This window comes from Erigeron canadensis, chromosome 4, assembly GCF_010389155.1.
Source record: "Erigeron canadensis isolate Cc75 chromosome 4, C_canadensis_v1, whole genome shotgun sequence".
In the NCBI taxonomy this organism is placed as follows: domain Eukaryota; kingdom Viridiplantae; phylum Streptophyta; class Magnoliopsida; order Asterales; family Asteraceae; genus Erigeron; species Erigeron canadensis.
This window is the reverse complement of record NC_057764.1, coordinates 42785079-42808558: the sequence shown is the minus strand read 5'-3', so window position 1 is coordinate 42808558 and position 23480 is coordinate 42785079. Positions and strand designations below refer to the sequence as shown.

The following is a 23480-nucleotide window of genomic DNA, read 5'->3' as shown; positions in this document are numbered from 1 at the left end:
GAATTCGAACCCATGACCTATAAAGTCGTTTATAATAGTCCCACAAAGTTGATTTGAATACGAGTGGTGTAACTTGGCTATATATCTTAGTTGAAAAATTAACTCCAGTAATCATAGGACTAGTAACTTGGTGCACGCTGTGGTCCTTCTATGCACATGGCAATGAAGTCAAGAAGTTCATAAGAAGACATAGTGAGACAGCTAATAACAAATAAGAGACTTTTCACAATAATTCTGGTTTATTGTCCATTTCTACACAAGTTTAATACCAAAGCATTCTCTTCATTAATCTATGGCCTAGCTAGCTCCCTTCTGGGTAAGGTGCTTCCTGATTGGCTAAGCAAAGCCAAAAGGGGGTCCACTACCATACCCTTTTCTTCTTCAAAAGGCATTTCTTAAAGATTCGTTGTATCATGTTCATATTCGCGATTTGAAGAGTATTTGACACACTTAAGTAAAAAGATATGTAATACAACAGGATTAATATTGTTAAAAAAAAAAAAAACATTTGTGAACCAAATGAGTCCTTTGATTTCTCATAAATCAATGTCAACTGTTACTCCATCAGTCCATCTTCAAGGTTAAAAGTTAAAACACATACGCGGGAGGTCCAACTATTCGTGTTGGACTAGGCAGAACAGCCCAATGAAATACTGTTTTTCCAACTGGAATTAAGGGCCCAATAAACATAAATTCATCATTCATTCATTTCAGAACATAGAGAAATGATATTATTACAGTGACTTTTTATTAATCTACCACATTGTACTAATATTACAGCACATTATACAAGTTGATAATGTATGAATGTGGTAGATTAATAAGAACTTATGATACTAATTATATCATCACCACCATAATCCTTATTGACTACGAGACTATCTAAAATACGAGTGACAGTTTTCATAAACAATTAAACATTGATATCCGACTTGACAACAGAAGAAAGAAAGGTGGGTGAACCAATTAATATTTTTTTTTAAAAAGAAGAAGAAGAAAAATTAGAACTATAACAGTGCTTTTTCCTTGAAAATAAAGATATTAATTTTAAAGATAATAAAATGATATCGATGAAACAAACTAGCTAAGTGAACATCTTTGATAAAAAAAAAAAGTAGTGTAATTAGATAGCTAGGTTCGGGGAATGACTATATTTTCCTTTGAATCGTGAAACACTGCAATAAAATATTTTACCCTATACGTTACCTTAGGGTTACACGAATTTAATTGGGATGAAACAAAGTTATCAACGTCAATATAGGCAACCAAAGTTTAAGTCAGGAACTAAGAACATATATCGTATGTGAATAAAATGATATGGATTTTTAAGACCAAAAATATGCATTTATAATGTATGCAAGGTTGAACCATTTGTAGACCCCGCCAAATGGTGCTTGTCAGCTTGTTTACACAACGCAACAATCATATTCCATCAAAGAGGTTTAATTAGTTATGCCTAATTTTATTCATTTCGATGTCAAGAGCTCAATATCAACACAAAATCAAATTAGCACACTAAATATACACCTTCATTTTATTTTTTTTCAATCAAGTTTAAAAAAGAAAAAAAAAACAAAATAAATTTTATGAGAACTGTAATGAAAGGTTGCAATTTGGTCAGAATGGATAGAAAGAACATGAGTGATGGTATTGAAAGCTACTTACACCGACATCATGTCATCATTGGACAAACCCTCAAATCACGTGTATAGACTATATTGGCTTCAAATATTTGTCTTTCTTTATTGTTTTGTAATCTAAGACGCATGCACCTAGCTAGCTCCTACGTACTAAAGTATATATCAATCATTAATATCTACTGTTAGAGCTTATAAATGACTCAAACAAATATATGCATATGTTTGACATGAAATGCATCAACTAAATGGAGACATTTGATTATTTGAACAATTACAAATAAGATTGTTTGTTAAAAAAAAATGGATATTCTCTTTAGTGTGTTAGAAAAAAAATATATGCATATGTTTGACATGATATAAAATCGATGTTATTTATATCATCCATATGAGCTTATAATTGATTACTTAACGGTGAAACTAACGATATTCTCTTTTCAATTTGATATTCCATAATTTAATCGATCCTTTAAAAAAAAAGGAGACGGAAATAGGTTCTTTTCTTTAGGAAATTTAGATAAAAGAAGCAACTAAATACAGAATTTTGTGTACAAATAAATATATCTAACTATCTTCGTGTGGCGACTAGTAGTTAGGAGGAACAGAAACAAAGTCATGGAAAATATGATACAGTAACATGTATATGTAAAATCTTGAGAGAGGCTTCACCATCAGAACTTTATGAGGGTAAGTAGAACCAACATTTGGAGGACTTGCACGTATTCTTGCACCACAATCTTGTCCTTTTATTATATAATCTCTAATGCTTAATTTGATAGATGTTTAAAATTTTGGGTTTTCGATAGCGATTTGAACTTTGAAGTTACTATTACGGTCCAACAATCAGTAGAATAATCGCCTAAGAACTATCGACATCATATATCTGTTGCATCATATAATTCCACTCTACGTACTTTAATATTTATCATGACACTATTTAAAACTATTGAAGAGAAGAAAGTGTGGCTAAGGATGCTATTTTTATAAAACTTATATAATTGATCTTATCATCGTCATTATATCACCTAACCTCTAAATAAAACATAATGCTAACCTAACCATTTGGTGGCATATTATTGTTTGCACTTTTGTGAGAAAAACAAATTGCTACTACCATTTGGCTGTTACTAGTAAAACAGCATTGTTCCAAACTGACCTTTAATAATACGAAGCAGTACATGTTTTCAACAAGCGACAGAAACTGCAACAAGACCACGAAAGAGGTGTAAGTGAACAGCGACTACTTATCTATAAGGGTATTGCATTTAAAATAAAGTGCATTAAACCATTAAGATGACTATTCCAATCCATTTACTGATTAATGAGTCGATTTAGATTGTGTTCTATCTCAAAGGTGGCAAGTTGAACCCGTTTACTTATTAATGAGTAGATTTGGGTTGTGTTTTTTTTGTCTCAAACAAGTCTAATGAAGCAATTTAGCTAGCAAGGAAATGGGTTATTTGGACTCAACGGTCTGAATACAACATCCTGAGTTGTTTCAAAAGGGGAATTTTGCGCTCTTTTTTTTTAGACGCCCCATAAAAGTCGTCGTTCTTTAATGGTCATTACAATAATGCATTATAAGTTTAACATAACCATATAAATACCACCCCATTATTTTAATAGTACACTTATATCACTGGTCTTAGGTGCTCTCCTACAGAACATCTTTCTAAAATATACCTAAAGATTCCATCTAGAGAATCACTCAGCACAGCAAACATTGCAATCATTCACGTGTTGCATATAAATGACTATCTGAGTGGTGAGTTCTTCACAAAGATACATAGGTCTCTCTAGCATGGACTTGAAGACAAAGAAACCATCAAAGAAAGAAATAAACAGGGGAGCATGGACAGCAGAAGAAGATGAAAAGCTAGCTGAAACTATAGAGATACATGGTCCTAAAAAATGGACAGTCATTGCAACAAAAGCAGGTATGAAAATGAAACTAAAGTACTAGCTGAATGGGGCCAAACTATGTGATTAAATTATCAGCTTTGCAGGTTTACAGAGGTGTGGCAAGAGTTGTAGGCTAAGATGGCTAAATTATCTGAGACCAAACATCAAGAGAGGAAATATATCAGACCAAGAGGAAGACTTGATTATTAGGCTTCATAAACTTTTAGGAAACAGGTTCCATGTTTTCTTCAATTTCATCAAAACCATCGATGGTGTGAATTTAACAAATTTTATAGGTAGTTCTATTTTATGAAACTTATACTTCATTGATGATTGTATTAATCTAAATACGATTTTAGGTGGTCACTGATTGCTGGAAGACTACCAGGTCGAACCGATAATGAGATAAAAAACTATTGGAATTCACATTTAAGCAAAAAGAAGGAAATAATGGAAAAACAAACCGATCATGATTCAACAAGAGATGGCTCCAAATTAGCTGAGAGAAGGACAGCAGTAGAGATAGCTAACAACGAGATGAAAGAAGAGGATGTCGCCACCAAAGACAAACATGGAGTTGAATCTTCAAAGTTTAGCTTCAATACCGATGAGTTTTTTGATTTCTCAAATGAAGACCCCACAACTTTGGATTGGGTCAACAGGTACCTTGCAGGTACCAGTAGTGTATTTCTCTAGGTAACATTTACTATGCATCGTCTAGTTCAGAAAATAGGAGTACCATGCCAGCCTATATATACAAATTACACTGTACTAAAACTTAATAATTGCATCCATACCTCGGATTTCTGAGTTCTCTGGATTCATCTATTTATAAAGCTGTAGATAACTTGGAATTATTACAAATGCTTCCATCCAGCTGGTGTCGTTTATCCTATGTATAAGATATATAGAATATCCAACTTTGATATATTTGGCAGTGACTTTGATCTGTAAATTTATGCATTAGTAAGACAATGCTGGAACCACAAAGTTGAGAGCAAAAGAGTAACTTAGTAGACTTTACTCATGCCTGTACTTGGTAGTACTTCGGTCTAATTCAGTTCAGGGTGTGGTTTACTGAAGTGCCCCACCAGGCCACCACCAATTTATGTTTATATGATTAAATTTGTGGTTTTAAACTTTATCAAACTCATCCAAATGTGCTACGAATAATCAATGATCTTAAAGAAAAAAATGGATATTGGTATGGGTACATCGCTAACAATCTAGGCTGTTCTCATGATCGTTTTTGAAATAAGAATGTTAGATATGCACATCTTTAAGATGCTTAATAGTGAATGCATCACGATCGCACATGGCACATAATGCACTGTTCTCAGCCACATTCCTTGTTGGCATTGACTCCTACAATAGTGTTGGCCCTCAGTTCAGACTTCAGACCATCCATTATGTTTCTGAGAAACTTCCTACCCACAATTGACAAAAATTATGCTGGAAATTTCAACAATGTTTTCCATTGATTGACCTTAACTTCCTTCTCCTTTTTTTTCCTCTCTTTTTGGGTCTTATTTATCTGTAGGTATCGATGCTAAAGTTTCCCAAGAACACAAGTGAGAACCAAAAAGGACAGAGGACAGAAATCCACATGAATCTACAACCTCCAACCTAAATTTCGATTCTGCAATCCTAACTATAACAACACACCAAGCTAACTACATAAAAATAGATATATAGTCCTCCTTATCATCTATTTGACTAACACAGAAATCCGTAATTCCGTTAAAGATAATTCCGTACAATAGAAAATATGCAAGTGATGTCTCATAACCATCACTTAAGATACATATAACTGTGCATAATATATCACTTGACGTTGAATGAAATAGAGGGAATGATCACTTGTACAGCTATAATCTATACTATATTATAAAGCAAATTCACTTTTCAACTTTCAACATTCAATTTCAACAATGTAGACATGATAATGCATGATGTACCACATATCAATGCCTACAACTTTCTCTCTCCTCCATAAATCATTTTATTCCTCTAATTTTTTCAAAATCTTTTATCTCAAAAACCGTACATCGATAAATTATAAAAAATATACAGGTGTTCTTAAAATTTCATGCTCTTTCATTAGAGATGTTATTCGATATACTTTCGACGAATTTTTAAATCAAGGGCGGAGCCCGTACGGCTAAGGCATTGACACTCTATGACATATCACCTCCTATAACTTATCACCTTCCCCATCTCACCGCCGCAACGCGCGGGTACTTGCTCTCGTATAATTATAAAGAAGATCAAAGCACTTTGAGTTATGGAATATGATAAATGTATGTAAATAAGTGTCCCATTCATATTTAACCATAGCGAAGTCGATGAAGTATAAATGAACAGAGCATATATTGGCAACACATCAAAAATCAAAATTGCAAGAGAACATCATATTGAGAAGTAACTATTGATAGGTTAACCTTTTGTAAATAACATAGTATATTTATAATCTAAATATCATAAAATACAAGAGAACATCATATGTTATCCAGAAGAAGAAACACAATGAACTAGGGATGAGTAAAAAAACCGAAAAATCGATACTGAACCGGTACCGTACGGGTATCAAAAATTGGTACCGATAGAGATTCGGTATCGGTATTGGTATCGGTTTTGATTTTGGGACGAAATCGGTATTGGTACCAATCCGTTCGGTACCGGTTCGTACCGGTAATACCGAAGTTAATACCAAACTATTTTAAGCCATATTTTGATTTACGAAAAAGTTCTTTGCAGTTACATGGTGGTTCATGCTAAGCAAATAGGCATTTCATTTATGGTATACTACTAAGGATATAGGCATATAGCATGCCAATCACACAGTAACAGACAGATTTAATACTCGTGAACTATAATCATTTTCTAAAAATAAATATAAATCCGTGTTTTTTAAGACCATAAAAACCTACATAACTCCTATTTAGAGCCGTAGTCAAAATTAAAAACAGGCACATTTCGGTATTAAAGGGGAACTCCCGAAAATAACGATACCGATAGGTACGGTATTCGGTTCTTACCTCTGGTTTCGATTTTATATTGTTGAAACTAAATTTATAAGATGCAATTTTCATTAAAAATATGACAATCGTAAAGTGTGTCAAAGCTATGTCATCAATGTACAAGAGTTTTGAATCCTCAGTTAGTTAGTTACTGAATCAATAAAAGCAGTAAATAAAGAGATGCAGACATGACACATGGTATAAACAAAAAGTTCTAGTCCGTAATCGTTGAACCTCTACAATCAGCTAGTGTCAATTCTAAAGGCTACCTATAATATTTTGTGTGTGAAACATGTTCTAAAGATCAGAATAAGGATTAAGATCTATGCACAAGTTATTATTATCTTGAGAGCAAAATCCGATGTAGTCGAACGAAAAAAGACATTTATAGTTTGAAGTTCGGACGTTAACATTGTAGTCTGTAGTGCCAAAGCTGAAAAGAAATATCTTCTTTGTCACTACAATTGTTTGTCCATCAATTTTCTACTGTAGACTATTCTTACTAGCATGTGATTGCATGCTTTTTGGAATTCAGCTAATAGTTAAAATGCTGCTAAACATTGGTACTTCTACTTTATATGTGTCCAGAGTGAGACTCCAGTATTAAAAAAGAAGAAGAAGGGTAAATGGGTGGGAACCCTCTGGTCCCATGTACCATCTTGGTACCCAGAGAATTGGTTCATACATATGCAAGAGGCATCAGGCATGAACAAAATGAGTATGATTTGGTATTCTTAATAATATACTAAAATAGACAGTTAGATCCACATGGCAACTGCTTTTTATAAGCTGGAAGTAAACTCATATATTTACCCATTCTACTAAACCAGACTCGTTTAAGTCCAAGGTGAGTTACTTTTACTCAAAAGATTCAATTGCCTTATTTCTTTGTTTTGGTTGAAGTAAGAAGAAAGAAGATCACAGATCACAGCATACAAGATTAAAATGAATATAAATAAACAGGATAAAAGGTAAAACTCTACAGTAATTGAGGAGACTAAAAATAGTTTCTTAAAGCATAAAAGAAGCTAAATAATTCTTCACTTTCTTCATTTATTCTATATTTGAGACCAATGAAAGAAAACTACACAGAATAAATCATATAATATTGACCTGGATCCAATCAGACTAGCACATTGTCCATTACTCATGAACTTGGATTAGAAGACCCATCGAGGTGTCATTGCTGTGCTTGCTCCATCAACTTTGCAAACTGGTCTTTCCAGTTCTGAACCTCTTCTTCCCCATTAACAACCTATAGTTAAACATTACTTCATAAATTCATGATATATTTAGAATCATAGCATTGACAAAGGATAATGGTGGCAGTTAAAACCGATTTGCTAACAAATGAGTAGATTCAGGCTTTTATTGCAAAATGGCTACATGGGTAAAACTAAAAACAAAAACGAATAGCTTAAAAGGAAACAGGTGAAACGGGGTGGAATTCGCCCAAGGTGTATTCTTGATGCAACCCTCCCTAAATCATTTTATTTCAGAAACTAGATGGTTACTGAAAAATTATGACTTTTCTCAACATATGACACTCCAATTCATAATACTGAAGCATTTGTCACAGTGTTTCAAATCAACATATTTTGACCACAGCAAAATTTACCCTTTTGACCCAAAATCAAACCCGCCCATTTTGTCACCTCTTGTAAAAATATTGAGCAGTTACAAACATTGTGAACAGATTGTTGAAAAAATAAGAACAAGAAAGAACACAATAGCTTTAACCAACCTCGAATACCATTCCTCTTTCAGGGACCATATCAAGAGCTTCAATGCAAATGAATGCAGCGTCTTCCTTGCTAAGACTTCCATTATCTGCACAACCCTGTTATTCGGAATGTTAAGCCAACTTTCAATATTACCATATTTCCCGTTTTTGAGATTGAACATATACCAAGATAATACCTTTTCAAAACTGAAACCTGGCTTGCCTCCGCGATCATTCTTTAGAAGTCCAGTTCTAACTATAGTATATGGAATTCCTGAGGAAACTACCACAGATTCATCTTGCTCCGCTAGTTTCCTTGCATTATTATTCATGATTGCTTGAACACCACTACTTCCTCTATAAACAGACAACTGCAACATTGTCAAATTGCCATATCCAACAGTCATTACATGTAGAGGTGGCAACTTCATATGTTAATGGCTCGATTCAGGTAGCATACTATCTCAAATAGTTCAGATAAAAAACTTAGCTTAAAGAGAAATAGTTGAAATGGGTAAAACATATTAAATTCAGCCAAAGTCTATTATTAATGCATAGAACCTCCTAAATCATTTTATATGAAAATTTAGATCGTCATTGTAATAATATTGATTTTTCGACCCATAACAGGAATGATAATGATCCCCCCACCCCAAACAATTCTTACTACCTCTTACTACATGTATCAAATTTTTCTCAAGTGCAAGATACAATGCCAAGGAGATAAAGAGTACCTGCGATAGTATAACCACATGCTGTACCCCCTTTAAGCTGTCAGCTATAGATAAAAAACCTTCCTGCATAAAAACAGTTACCACATTCAACCCGCATAAATGCTTCTATAAGTTGAAGGTAAAAGATAAATAAAGAAAAAGAGCTGGAATTTGAAAAACTTACAGTGGGGCAAATTATTGCACGAACACCTTTCAGGGACTTCTTTAAAAATGAAGAATCCTTGGGATCTCCGCTCAATGGCTACAAGATAACCAGAATCAAACATTAGGTGAGGTATTAAATCGAAGTAAAGAACGGAAATGACATTTGACAAAGTAAATATACGAACCTCAACATAAGCACCAAATGATTCCATAGCAGCACGCTTGTCCTTCACTAATGCTTTAACTCTAATTCGTTTGATTATTAAAGACAATATAACTGTCTGCAAACATTCAATACTACATAACTTAATTAGTCTCATCTCCAATCACTAGAGTAACAGCAACCTGCTCATCAGTATATTGATATACCTTTATAATAACTAGAAGTGGCAATATGACTGGTTTGGTAACGGACTAACAGGTTTGGGACTCTAGTATGGTACAAACAAGGTCACTTATAATACGGGTAAAAACAAATCGGGTCACATTGACCTGCTAGCCAATTTTTTTGTCATACTTTTCAAACAGGATGCAAACAGCTAATATACTAATTATGTTTAATCTTTTATATAAATGATCATTTGCAAATCAAGAAGACTCTGTTGACTTTCAAAATAGAATCCAGGACATTACAAACCTGACCAATCTCGTTATCACCATCGGTAACCAAAACTACATCCCTAACTTCATCTTCTTCTGTGTTTTAAAAGTGATGTCAGTAATTTAGTCAACAAATGAAATGAAATAAAATAAGTAAAAGCTATTCAATCTGTAGCTCCAGTATATTACCAGAAAATTCATCTGCTTCCTTTGAAATGGATGCATCTTCAGCATAAAGATCAGGTGCCCCGTACCATCTTCTCAATTTCGGCCCCCCTACACCATGAAAACATGAATCAAATACATATAAGGTTGGTTAAACTAATTTGCTTAGATGCTGAGATTCATGCCCCTGTGCTCAATCCAACCTGCCCAAATGGTCATGAATTTTGGAAAACAAAACTAGGCCAGGTATCTACTTGTGCTAATTATATGGAAAGTTAGGACTTTCGTTCCAGATTATTCTATATGTAGAACTAGTTACAGCTTATTTTGCATAATCCACAATATGTGGTTCTTCAACTATTTACGTGGTTGTTCAAACTTCAACCAACTAATAAGATCGACCTAGCCTGTGGGCAGAAAGGAAATATCTTTCTCGTTTTCACTGTGACCTCATTTAGATATATTAAAGTGACATACATGTAAGTGTTGTAACCCATGCCATGAATATTTATCACCATAAACTCTAACACGTTGACCTCAAAGTGCTCAACCTACAAAAAACCACTAATCTATACTTCTATCTCAATTCAATTATATAAAGCATTTATCTTTACTTATTTTCATATACACTGCTGCTGCCAATCACAGCGTCACATCTCATCCTTTTATTTTTCACCATATTCACTCATACACTGCCATCGTAAACTACCAAAATGTGTATTCTCAATAGACGCAGTAGAAGCAAATTAACTAGCATGGTACCGGCACAAAGCAGCTGTAGCAAATACTTGGTTAACAACGGATTCTACTTTCCTTTGCCGGTTTCCATATATTCGCGCAATTTTTATTCAAAGCCACTTAATCTTAACATGGAGTAATAATCTTGATTACTTATATTAACCAGCATGGTATCCACAATGCAGTTGGACCAAATAGTTTGTCAATTTTGAAACTTTATCATGAATACTAATAACAACATTACAACAAACAGCATACTACAATAAAAATACCTTCGATGTAATCGAGAATGACATCAAAGAAACCGGGTTTTCGTTTCTTGGATGATGAGCATATGACACAACGCTTTGTTGGAATGAAACAAGGTTTGGGAAATGTGGAGAGAGTGTTATTATTATTATTATAATGATGATCATGTAAAAAGATTGTGTGTGGAGAAGCTACAACACCCGCCATTGACGTTGTTGATGATGATGATGAAAGAAGTGAGGGCATCGAGCTTGGTTTATGCTTTCTTTTCATCCATCCGTTTTTTTCTTCTTCATATCCCGCGTGTTACACTGGGTTTTAACCCTTTTTTCTTGTACAGAAATCTTAAAATTTTACTGCGGTTATTTTGTATATTAACCCTTAATTTCAATAGATGATTCAACTTTACCATTCAAAAGTTCAATCTAACTTTAAAAAAAAATTATCCCGTCCTTTTAAAGACCTATGATCAAAAGTCAAAACCGCTGACATTATAAGTAGTTTTATTAGACTCTTTAATGAAAAAATTCTATTAACAAAAATTTAAAGAGGAAAATTCACTCTAACCTCTTACTAAGTAAAAAAATTAAATACCTATCGCCACCTCGTGAATTTGTGAAGATACATATTTTTTACTAGACCATTTGGGTGATAATAGGTATGTAGCTTCAATATTATGTGAATTTTTTTTATGTGAATGTCAATTTGAAATAATATATATTCCACTAAAACAACATAATTTACACTTAATGACACTCAACTACGATTATATGATCAGCTAGATTTCAATGCAAAACACCTATCTTAAAAGAAATTAATTTGATGTATTTTTTTCTAATAAATATAAGAAAAAATAAAGTTAAGAAATATTGTCATGACATATGGATATATAGAATAACGTTATTGTTTGGAAGACTGAAATAATTTTTTTGGAGGCCTCTAGGAGGTCGGGGTATTCAATCTCATGATATGAAACAAGGTTTAATATTCCAAAAATTTTATTGTCGTATTGAATAAGGATGTTATTTATTTAAAACAATCATGTTTGTTTAACTTTATCATATTTTATGCTATCGTATAAGACTACAAGCATTATAAACTACAAACATATACGAGTATTACTTAAATTTTTATTGTCATTCTTGACATTTTTATACGCGGCCCAAGTACACAATTATATCCACATCCACACTACAAACTACAAAGTACAAACATATACAATACCAGTCGACCTTTTACGCAAGAAACCTATCCGGACCCAACCTCATTATCAAACCAAATGTATATTCCCCTTTCAAATCCGGAATATCATATAAAAAATAATAATAATAATAAACTCTTTCTCTATATAAACTAGTTTAATTTAAGTTAATTATTTAATCCATAAAAAGACACACCCACACTGTTCAAAAAGAAAATACCTTACTGGACTAAAATTCCCCCAAAATCTTTCAATTTGAAACCCTAATTTTCACTATCCTAATCACAAAATTCTTCAATTCAAATTTCACATTTTACGGGGCAGTGACAACAATTTATAAGGTAATTGTATTAAATTTGATCAATTATTTAATGGTTTATAATGTGAAATTTCAAATTTAATTCATTTTTATAATTTATTGAAAATAGAGTTGCATGTGGTGGAATGTTACATGGAAGCTGTACTAACAGAAGAAGAAACTGAGAATACCAAGCTGCACATTTCTGATCCTGTTGTCTATAAGCTTGCAAGGGTAACTTTTTAATTTTTATGTATATAAATATTATTGAAAAATGTTATTTTTTTTAATAAATATATGTAACTGCATTATAATGTTGTTTTTTGGAACTTTAAATGATAAGTTATATATTTGCAATTTGTATGTAGTGTTATATTGAGTTCCAATGAAGAAAGTTGAAAGCTTTTTCTCTTTTTGTTGCTAGTGTTGTATTAAGTATTGATGGGGGTGTTAGGATTTGCTTATTTAAGTGTTTGTCGGCTTATCGCTTATTCTAAAGCGGAAAAGCAATCCCGAGCAGCCGTCTAATAAAATGCTTATTTGCTTATATTAGAAGGAATAAGTGCTTTAAAATATGAAGGTTGGTACTTGCTTATTTTAGAAGCAATAAACATTTCGAGAAATAAGCAATCTGAAACACCCATATAACAGGTTATGCTCTGTTACAGATGTGTTTATTGCTGTAACCTGTCTGAAAGTTATTGTTAAATAGACTGTATAGCTTATGTTAGAAGCAATAAACATCTTGAAATAAGCCATATAAAACACCCATATACTAAGTTATGCTCTATGACAGAAGTGTTTATTGCTATATCCTGTCCGAAAATTATTGTTAACTGGACTGTAGGCACGCCAATGTGGGGCAGCCCACTTGGTAGAGGCTTATGCCTCTCGGGGAGAAGACTAAGGTTCAAATAGAGTAGGATTTGTGTAAAATTAAGCCGTTTCAAAAAAAATCCTAGACTGTAGGCACATGGTTTTAGGAATGTTTAATTATTGCAATCTTAGATATTCAACTGTCTATTATGCTTTTAGGGAGATCTCTTTGGTGAAAATCTGTGACTAGGGTAAAATGGTGAGAAGTGGACATTTTTTTAGACAAACTAAAATAGAAAGCTGGAATTTATATGAAAGGGAGGGATTATTAGCTGTATCATAACATTATGTAGGAGATAAGGTTTGGAATATGGATTTGCTTATGCTGCATCAAAGAACGATAAACTGATAAGCTGTTTTTGGGAGTTGGTCAAACTATGTAAATAAGCTGATAAGCATAAGCAGTTTTGTGTAAGCATCTTTTAAGTATCAGGAAACTTTCATTTGTGGGTTGCGGAGATTCAAGAGTTTATAAAATCGCCCCCTGAATCTGAAACTGAGTTGTTTAGTAATTAGTTTGCTGTTAGTTTTATCTAAGACAGAAGAAGATATGGCAAACTATTTCTAGGGTGCCCTAGTGGTAAGGTCTCAGAGTAATCCGAGTTTTGATTTCATCTCCAAGATGATGCTAATTATATCTCCTCAGTTAATGTACGTGCTGGTCGATTTGACCTGTTGGCTTCTTTCCAGGTTGTAGGTGATGGGATATATGTAGCTGCAACTGATGATGAAGTCATGAAGGTTGAAGACTTGATTGATCAGAAAAGTTCTCTACAATTTGTTCCTGATGACACTCAGACTGCTGTCTGCACTTCACATGATGATGCTTTTTGTCAGGAGTTCATGGCCATCGACTGTGAAGGTCTCTGTTTGGGTTATTCTCCCCCATTATTAACTTTCTAGTGGCTCCCTTAAATGACCTAATTTATAATATGCTGGGGATGTTTGTTGGTCGCCTTTCTTTGGCGTATATTACTGCCATGTCTTTAGTTAAGCTCTATTGGTGTCAAAAGTGCTATTGCCTCATTTTATACACATAACAAGTGATGCATTATGGTCTTACAAAAAAAATATTTTTGCTTGAGCATGCTACCAATACGGTACCTGTACCAGTCACGAGCAGCTTCTTTACCTTTTGTTTTCCAGGCTAACATTCTCTAGTCAAATGCATTTTTAGTAGTTTTATCTGCCTTTTCGTTTTATATTCATGTTTGTACTCCATCTGAATGACAAAAATCTTACAGATCTCTTGAATTTTGACGACCTTCCTACTCAAGGAGGAATATCAGATGCAGTAGCTGACACAAAAGTTGATCTTGGAAAATTAAACACCCAATTTGAGGTACTGTAGCTGTGTTGTTTTCTATTTCTAATTGACTGTAGGAATTCCAGTAGCTTTCCAAATCACCACCTAATGCAGCGAATGCAAAGTTTAACATGCAATTAATGAATAGTATAATAATTTCGTAATATAATTTTTGGCATTCGCTTTCGATTTTTAGTCGCAAGATGTCCTAATTGCTGTATAATATGGTACTTATAGTGATAGAGATACGTCACTTTAAACTTTTGAGGGTTTGTTATTTTTGTTTAAACTTAAATTGTACTAAATTTGATGCTTACTATAATTAATTACTTAAGTTTTAGTAACGGGCTTTTGGATTGTAGTTTGTGTTTAAGAGTGCAAGTAAGTTGTAATTATTCTCCATGTATATTGAACTGCAGAAAGATACTCAAGCGGAGCCAACTCCTGTTGATGGCAAGAATGACCAATCTGTGGATAGAAAGCAAGTAGATCCTCTAATAGGATCAGCCGAGAGTGAACCGTCAACTTCTACTATGTGTGCTGATTCAAAACCGGATTTCTCTAAGCTGGAGGGGGAGATATGCCTGGAAAGTCTCTCCGTTAGAGAACTTCAGGCTACTTTTAAGGCTACATTTGGTAGGGAAACTAATGTTAAGGACAAACAGTGGCTCAAGAGAAGGATTTCCATGGGGTTGTCTAATTCTTGTGATGTTTTAACAACTACCTTCATTTTTGCAAATAATAGAGTGAAAAAGAAAGTCAAAGTAAAAGAGTGTAATGATAAGGATGAGAATCACAACGAGGTCTCTTTTCCTGGATTTGAAGGAAAAAATGTTAGTGGTGATAGTATATCGGTTGGTCAAACGATTCAAATGGAAGACTATTTCAGTGGCAACAGCAATAGTGTGCAAAGTGCAACATCTAAGCATCATAATGTTTCTGAAGATGATAACCAAGGATCTAAAAGAGTTCGGAAACCCACAAAGCGCTATATTGAAGAAGTTTCAGAATCAGACTCACGGGAACATAGTGGAAAACCGGTTTCTTCTTTCAAAAGTTCTGGACATGGAACGCGGACCCGTGTCAGACCCATTTATAGTAACCAGCCAGTTAGGAGACCTCTTGTCACTCGTCAGGATTCTCTCGGTGGTTCTGGGGTTGAAATTCCATATGTTTGTAGGATCCGGAGAGGACGTCCAAGAGAAAATTTTATGGCTCTTATGGTAATATTTAATTAGCAAGACAAATTTTTGCAACATTGTTTAAATCTGGTTTTGCATGCTTCAGTTGGTCATTTGTTTCCTGACATTATTAATATGGGTCTATATTTTTGTCGATGCAATTGTCTATGCTATTTGGTCGACTTGCAACTCTAGATGCACATGCTCACAATAAGTTCATTAGAGGTGCCTTTTGGTATATCTTTTCTGTGTGCATTTGTCATCAGATCCCATCTCTGATTTCTTGTTACGCTTTCTGCATAGTGGAACACCGAATCCAATGATGCAAAGGTTATGTCAAAGTCATATTTTACGTGAAAGTATAAAACCGATTACTATTACTTGACAGACAAATGGCAAGCTCATAGTTATTGCAGTTCTTTAGTTATTACCGCCCCCATACTCGCACACTAGTGATATTGGGTATCGTTGCTGTATTTTTTATTGCAGTTCGTTTACAGTACAGCTATAGGCTCTAGCTGCTTACGAGTCAAGTCTAATTCTTGTTATTTGTGGAATTTGGTACTGCTATCTGTTCTGCTAGTTGAGGGTTGCTCATTTAGTCATTTATGGTATTCTTTAATTGTAGAAATTTCAGTCATGTGGAATGGGAGTGACTGCAGAACTCATAAGCAAGTCCCATGATGAAAAAGATCCTCGGTCAGATAACGATATAGAGAACCATGGATTGAGAGCTTCACTGGCCAATGGATGGGATCAAGAGCCTGTAAGCATTTACATGTTTCATTCTTGTTTTGGTTGATTAACTTGCCATCTGTGTTATATGTATATGTTATGTAATATATGTAATATCTTTCCAACATTCTATAGAGCATGATACTGATTGCGGGGAACAACCCTATAGTTATAGATATGTGAATCAGAATGTTGTAGTATCTGCCCCTTTAATCAGACATTATAGATAACAACTATCATGGATTCTTATATTGTCTCCAATATTTGGTGATGATTTTTTTTTAGTTATGTTAAGTGGTTTATGGCAGTAGTACACACTTTATAATTTAGGCAAGGCTGCATATACTAAACTAACAGTAGATTTGCATCCATTGTTATGGGTAAAGATACTTTCCGGTCAAGTTGCAGAACCTGATGATGCAACACCCATGAATTCTGATACAAAGCTGAAGGCATGGTCTGACATGTCCATTCTGATGTGCATGCACTGTTCTGATTAGTTTTGTGCTTAGAATAATAGCATGTAAACCCTCTGTTCCAAAATTTTTGTCTGCCAGACAAAAGCATAGTTCCAAAATTGCAGCCTTTGTTTTGTAAAGTTACAGTTTGATCTTTTTGCTAGTCATCAAAGACTTGCTTAAGTTTTGTGATAGGATTCTAGCTAGGGCCTAGGGGTAGTTTTTGGAATTTTATTAATTAAAGCTAACCTCATCTTGGAAATGGACAATTATCTGGGAAAATTAAAAATAAAGGTGGACAGTATTTTGGTTTCACGGGAATGTAACAAGAAACATAGGTCTATAATCTACATTCAGTCGTTCACTTTTATCTTTGTTAGTTGTGCCTTTCATTATTATATCTGATGTAGTAATTATGATCTATGGCACCCTGTCATTCTGTGACTGTTATCTTAATCTTTATAGCCAATTAAGGAATCAGAAGAAAGTGAACAATGCTCAGAGCAATCGTCCGACTTAAACAATGATTCAGATGAGGGACCTGTGGATTCATATGCAGAAGATTCAGATGGTAGTATACCAACTGTGCCGACAGCAAAAGGTGGTATGAGAAGGAAACATCATCGACCATGGACTCTTAATGAAGTTGTCAAGTTAGTTGACGGTGTTTCTAGGTATGGTGCTGGCAGGTGGTCCGAGATAAAGAAAATTTCTTTTGCAACATGCTCACACCGTACTTCAGTTGATCTCAAGGTAGTCTATCTATCATCTGTCCTTTCATGCGTTAGGATGAGTTTATGTATCATCTCTGAGTATGATCAACAGAGCTTGTATTTTGTGCTAACCAATTGTTGATTTTTGCAGGACAAGTGGAGGAACCTGCTGAAAGCGAGTTTTGTGCAGTTACCAGCTGAAAAAGGGGTAAGAAATTTTCCTTCAACATTTCTCATATGTTATGGCTCGATCTACTATTGTCTATATTGACCAACTAACATATGTCTGGGTCGTGTTTTCTCTTAAATGAGTCAAAATGGTCAATTCGAAGAAGTTGGATATCACATTTTCCTTTTTTTTTTGATAAGTTGGATGAAAGGGGAATGGGTACCAACATCACAACAGGTAGAGTTTTCCGATATTTGTAATGCTGAAAACTCTTGAATCATTTTAACCCAAAGATTTAAATAGTTATGGTAACAATATTGCTTCTATAGTCATTATTAGATCATTGTTTATTGTAAATAAAAGAGGAATTCAACAAAACAATGTTTGTCAGTCAAAGGAACTACACCAGCCCTTTTTGACCTGTATTGTAAATGAATCGTTTTAACCTGAATCTGTCTTGACCCTTTACCCAAAACATCCTTCTTGCCACCTCTAGTTTGTCTGACGATTTTCATATATTTCATGTTTCTTTTGTGGAATTGTTAAAAAAAAACCGCAAACCTCTGGTTTAAGAGTCTTTGTATAATGAGTTGGGCCAAATGAATGTTTTTACACTTGCTAATTATTAGTTTGAGTGTCCATGCTGGTTACAGAGCTGTTTTACTCGATGCAGGTGCAAAATTCTAAGAAGCATCCATCAATTCCAATCCCAGCATCAATTCTGATAAGAGTGAGAGAGCTTGCGGAAATCCAATCCCAGGTGCTTCCAGATATGAGAGCAGTGAAATTTGGTGGACATAGTAGTAGAAATGTAAATGATAAAAGGTCTGGATTTTTGTAATGCTGTAAATTGCTTGTGAAGTTGGGGCTGAATTTAGAAATAAGAATGTCTGATTGTACCAGTTGTGATGGATTCCTTGCATTTTTTTCCGAGTTATTTGTAGATAATTTCCGAAATTCACATGTTTCTAGCTTTTGGACGAGTGGATTCCGAAAGTAAAGGTTTTCTTAAGTTAAGAGCATGTATTAATCCTCTGGTCCGCTGTACGCTTAATTTTTTGCAAAATTTGGAATTAGTCTCCACAACGTTTTATTATGGTTCCTTGTTTATTGCAAACCCTTCACCAAAATCAAAAGTTTGAGATGTGACTTGAAACAAGTCTTCGTCGACCTGATAGAAAATCGTAGTTTCGTTTTGGGTTTACTTGCAATTTGCCATGTCTTCTTTTGCATAAAAAATTACGTCTAGCCTAGTTTAGTGTAATTAAGCTTTGTTTTTGGTTATTGGCAAGAATTGTGTGAAGTATTATGCATTCTTCCTCGTTTAAGTTTTGGAGTTACTGTTTGATGTCATAAATTACTTGTATACCTCTTGTATAAACATCACCTAGCAAAAGGTAAGTCCATTAAAAAATCGCCTTTTTCCTTCCCTTTCTTTGTTACCGCTGGATGCTAATGCTCGTATTGCTTTCTTCTCAATGGCACATCGATGTCCTGATGCAAGTAACCTGTCAGACACATGGTATCTGGTCGGATATGACAATGAGAGAACTTTCAGGTACACCAAGTATTCCTTTAAATAGAGCTTTTATAAAGAATCCGTTATGTTCTTGCATGATGATATCTGTGTCATGTTTGCCTAATATTTTGAATCGCATGGGCTGCTAGATTAATCCATTCATCTCTGTTTTTTATATGATGCTCTGCATCGACCTGTAATGCCGGTCACTACTAACACAATATAGAACATACAGATCTCTTTCCTTTAACAAAACGAATAGTAAAAACAGCTTGTGTCATCTTTGGAGCTTGCAATGAACTGATGGTCCATTTATTATTGGAATAGAATAGTACATCAGAGACAAGGTCACAGAACTATGTAACCCTGGCTGAAATGACATAACTTGAAGACAATTAATTTCTATACAAGATTACACAACTTGAAGACAATCAATTTCTATATAAGATTACCTCATTATAACAAATACTTGATATAAACATAAAACAAATCAAATATTTGTTAAAAACCAGTAACAACAAATAGTCACCGGGTTGGGTTGTAAACGAAGAATTCTTGGATGACAGATTCAATCTCTTCAGCTGAAGACTTAATATATGTCTGCAGACGAGGTATATTCTCTGTATGACGAAGAAAGTTAGTATAAGCAACAACAACCATCTCAACAATTGATTTACGAAGCTCTACCATAAGTTCAAAATCAGCAACAACCGATTTTCTATGATCCTTTTGAAGTTTCTCAAACTCAGCATTGAATTTCTTTAGTCTCTCTGTCAATTTCGAAACCCTTTGAGGTAAACGCCTTGTATTGTTCAATCCCTCATCTCTTAAGCACCTCAACACTGCCTCCAAACTTAATTTCAAATAATCATCCCTTGCCCTTTGAAACTTCTGAATTAACTTGTTCATATTCTCATCTCCAACCCTTTCCCTCATTTCTGGCCGTCCCTGGACCTTCTGACTGATATAACGAAAGTTGTTCATAAGAAAGAAGCGACTAACCAGGGGATCTTTAATTAGACTTGCTTTAACCTCCAAATTCGATATCAAACTCAATACTATCCAAACTATATGGACAGAAAACCCGTTTCCCCCTTCCAATACCAAACTTTCAGACCTCATTTCTACAGCATCCATAGACGGAAGATCAGATAGAGCTATCCCCGTCAAAGTATCTTTATAGTCACATAACTTGTAAACGTTATGCATCACATACTTGGCCAACTGATGAACCGGTTCCTTACAAACAAACGAAGACTTCTCTTTAACCACCGAATTCTCAAACTTAAACAAAATTTCCCTCACTTTATCACCAAGTTTAGGAACAATCTCATTCTCTGCTCGACTTCCTAAAACCTCCCAACCTTGCCTATTAAAAAAGTTATTCATCAAAGGCCTTGCGCTACACAACGTATCATAAACATCCAATATCTTAAAAAGCCTTTCAGGTGCAACACGAATACTACTTAATGCTTCAGCATTGTCCAACAATAGCTTCATATAATCCATAATCACATCCATAAAACAATCATCAACCAAACTACTGTCCTCTCCAAGATCATGAAATATCAATTCACATAACCGCTTCTCGTACTCAAAGCAATAGTTGAAACAAATTTTCATGGTTTTGATCCAAATCTCAATCTTCATTTCCAACACCCCCCATTCCAATCTCTTAGCACTATACTCACTCAACTTCTCGACTTTCATACGTTCAAACTCGTTATCGATAACAAGCTTTCGTTCGTTAACATACACTTTTAAACAATCTTTAACAAAACCAAAAGCATGCATTCTTGTAACAATGTTTCTAAGATCAACAACACACTCATTTTTCATCATCGTCTCGCGGCTCACGTACACGTCATCATCGTACACTTCATAGTTACTGGCGGCACTGTCTGTCATTGTGGTTGATTGGGTGTTTAAGTTTGGGTTGTTGTTTAAGGATGAAGGGGTTGACTTTGAGTTGACTTTTAAAATGTTGTGAAACTCTTTAGTTAGTCTAGATACGATGATTGGAACAAGATGAGATTTGGATGTCATTTGGTCATTTGACGATACTAATAATTTTTGTTGGATTTCGTCTATGGCTTGTAAGTAAGGAACGATTTCGTTGCGATTAGTAGTGTCGAAAATGAAGAGTTTGTCGAAGGTTGTGGAGTTCCATTTGTTGATAATTTCAGTCGTCATTGTAGTTACACACATAAATATATGAATGTATATCAAATTTGAGAGAGTTGGGTTTAATTTGCTTATTCGATCTAACAAGATTAATTATGGAGTTTGTACATTGTAGAGAAGTGTTGGATTTGGATATCTAAGGTAGGAAAAAGAGGAAGACTAGTCAAATATGTCAACCTTTTGACATTTAAGAACTTTCATACGACCTTCGTCTACCATTATTAAGAAATATATAATAAATATGCAATTTCGTTGCCACTACAATTAATATGTGAAAATAATATACTCCATATGTTTGTGACTTTGTCCAACCATCGATACGTTTACACTTCCCTCACTCTCATTAATGGACATGGTCAAGTACAAAATCTCGCTGCATTTGTTGACGTGTAGTAACACTTACGAGTATATATATGTCACCAATAGGTCATGGTCTTGTTGCTTCTTTTACATGTGAATATGTCACCAAATTTATCCAATTTATTCAATACAATGCTATAACAAAGAACGTTAGGATAACACATGTGATGTCTTTGTGTAGGAAGCCTATAAACCACATACTATTTGTGATATTGTGACAAACGTAGGGGATATAGTTTTTTTCTTTTAAGACGGCAAACTATGTGCATGACATTTTTAACTAATACTTAGCTTGTGGCATGAAAGTGTGTAGGCCTGAACCCAAGACTTCATGGACAAAAATTCCGCCTACAAGTGATGCATGAATTATAACCATTGATGCTGACGAGACTAAAAATGGACTTGTTATTAGGAATTTTCACACTACCTGCTATATTGTTCTTCCAATTAACTATTCTGATGTTGTATACACGCACGTTATATATCATTTTTCGGTTGCTGTTCATTTCAGAAATCAGCTGCCCAAATAGTACATACCAAATCTCATGTCGTTTATGATTTTGGGAAACACATTTAGTGACCACATGAAACTTTGAGCAACAATTAAGTAACATGTGTTCCTCCACAAAATACGTATTCATCTTTTTGCTCTACATAAATTTATATACATACACAAAATTCGAAATTGTGTTCTTAGCCAGGAGAACCGAGTTTATATCAATATTAGTTTTCCGTAAAGATATTGATCATCACGTCCTAAATCGAAGTGAAATTAATTGCTTACTTATAAAGTTATTATTATTCTTCAAAAATGAATATCTACAATTAATTTGACAAATTTGCTTCTGTTAGATGGATATGTATATAAACTATGAATGTTTGATAAAAAGATTAAAGAGAGACTTTAGATCAAAATCATTGTCCTTGGTAATTTTCAACTTATTAAATTTAGGATTTTGTTTGTGGAGTAAGTAATTGGCCATATATATATAAAAAAAATTGTTCAAAAATTAGGGAGACATTGTTTTTATAAAATACAAGTATAAAATACTACGGAGTACTTTCTAAGGATATAATAACTAATTAATGTCATTATCAAATTACTAATTAATTGATTAATATTGCCAACATTCAATAGAAAATGTACATCAATAAAAAGTCACGAACATTTCATACCTAAACGAGTAAATAAGCAGAGATCGGGTCCCTACCCCGTCCTGTAAAAGTGTAAAGTCTTGACCCCTACACCCCTAGTAATGGAAAAAATCATATAAACGAGTACTCCGTACTATTTTTTATTTATTTAAAAAAAATATCTTAGTGCCGACATTATTAATTTATAAAGATTTTACAGTATATGAACATTAGTGTGAAAATGTGAACGGTTTTTACCCGGATTTTAAAACCTGGTTGAAGATTGTATAATTATATTAATAAAGATTAAGAATACAAAAAATGTAAATGTAACACCCAATGTCATAATCTACTGGTTTTGGGGTCCCAATACTTCGACGATGTATGGGGGTTGAGATGTAGACGGTCTTACTTCTATCTAGGTGGAGAGACTG

General features: G+C 34.1%; 4 protein-coding genes across 5 annotated transcripts; 2 read left to right on the top strand and 2 right to left on the bottom strand.

Annotated features, from left to right (window-relative positions):
• The first annotated feature begins 3220 nt into the window (after window positions 1–3220).
• LOC122598575 (transcription factor MYB114-like) lies at window positions 3221–4469 on the top strand. The gene is made up of 3 exons (XM_043771170.1): window positions 3221–3574; window positions 3644–3773; window positions 3899–4469. Exons 1-3 carry the CDS (start codon window positions 3439–3441, stop codon window positions 4233–4235), a joined length of 603 nt encoding a protein of 200 aa, XP_043627105.1. The 5' UTR covers window positions 3221–3438; the 3' UTR covers window positions 4236–4469.
• Window positions 4470–7547: 3078 nt separating this feature from the next.
• On the bottom strand, window positions 7548–11200 carry LOC122598574 (uncharacterized protein At5g02240). Of its 2 annotated transcripts, none has more exons than XM_043771168.1 (9): window positions 10936–11200; window positions 9950–10036; window positions 9798–9856; window positions 9346–9441; window positions 9180–9257; window positions 9017–9079; window positions 8480–8653; window positions 8304–8399; window positions 7548–7814 (listed from the first exon to the last, which is right to left on the bottom strand). In XM_043771168.1, exons 1-9 carry the CDS (start codon window positions 11183–11185, stop codon window positions 7740–7742), a joined length of 978 nt encoding a protein of 325 aa, XP_043627103.1. In that variant the 5' UTR covers window positions 11186–11200; the 3' UTR covers window positions 7548–7739. The 2 variants fall into 2 exon arrangements, with proteins under 2 accessions (XP_043627103.1, XP_043627104.1); XM_043771169.1 differs by having other exon boundaries at window positions 9798–9853.
• A 1092-nt stretch (window positions 11201–12292) lies between these two features.
• LOC122598573 lies at window positions 12293–18882 on the top strand. Its single transcript, XM_043771166.1, has 9 exons — window positions 12293–12454; window positions 12542–12645; window positions 13978–14149; window positions 14532–14629; window positions 15013–15816; window positions 16403–16540; window positions 17433–17720; window positions 17832–17888; window positions 18523–18882. Exons 2-9 carry the CDS (start codon window positions 12565–12567, stop codon window positions 18688–18690), a joined length of 1806 nt encoding a protein of 601 aa, XP_043627101.1. The 5' UTR covers window positions 12293–12454; window positions 12542–12564; the 3' UTR covers window positions 18691–18882.
• Window positions 18883–19633: 751 nt separating this feature from the next.
• On the bottom strand, window positions 19634–21666 carry LOC122597605 (exocyst complex component EXO70B1-like). Its single transcript, XM_043770182.1, has one exon. It carries the CDS (start codon window positions 21574–21576, stop codon window positions 19894–19896), a length of 1683 nt encoding a protein of 560 aa, XP_043626117.1. The 5' UTR covers window positions 21577–21666; the 3' UTR covers window positions 19634–19893.
• Between the last annotated feature and the right edge of the window lie 1814 nt (window positions 21667–23480).

What these genes read in the sequence shown, in the direction of transcription:
- LOC122598575 (XM_043771170.1), top strand. Translation starts at nt 3,439, where the DNA reads ATGGACTTGAAGACAAAGAAACCATCAAAGAAAGAAATAAACAGGGGA. An exon ending in AGTCATTGCAACAAAAGCAG is followed by an intron (nt 3,575 to 3,643) that starts GTATGAAAATGA and finishes TCAGCTTTGCAG; the next exon opens with GTTTACAGAGGTGTGGCAAG. An exon ending in CATAAACTTTTAGGAAACAG is followed by an intron (nt 3,774 to 3,898) that starts GTTCCATGTTTT and finishes ATACGATTTTAG; the next exon opens with GTGGTCACTGATTGCTGGAA.
- LOC122598574 (XM_043771168.1), bottom strand. Translation starts at nt 11,185, where the DNA reads ATGAAAAGAAAGCATAAACCAAGCTCGATGCCCTCACTTCTTTCATCA. An exon ending in ATGTGGTTATACTATCGCAG is followed by an intron (nt 8,654 to 9,016) that starts GTACTCTTTATC and finishes ACAATGTTGCAG; the next exon opens with TTGTCTGTTTATAGAGGAAG. An exon ending in CAGGTTTCAGTTTTGAAAAG is followed by an intron (nt 8,400 to 8,479) that starts GTATTATCTTGG and finishes TCCGAATAACAG; the next exon opens with GGTTGTGCAGATAATGGAAG.
- LOC122598573 (XM_043771166.1), top strand. Translation starts at nt 12,565, where the DNA reads ATGGAAGCTGTACTAACAGAAGAAGAAACTGAGAATACCAAGCTGCAC. An exon ending in AATTAAACACCCAATTTGAG is followed by an intron (nt 14,630 to 15,012) that starts GTACTGTAGCTG and finishes ATTGAACTGCAG; the next exon opens with AAAGATACTCAAGCGGAGCC. An exon ending in GTACTTCAGTTGATCTCAAG is followed by an intron (nt 17,721 to 17,831) that starts GTAGTCTATCTA and finishes TGATTTTTGCAG; the next exon opens with GACAAGTGGAGGAACCTGCT.
- LOC122597605 (XM_043770182.1), bottom strand. Translation starts at nt 21,576, where the DNA reads ATGTGTGTAACTACAATGACGACTGAAATTATCAACAAATGGAACTCC.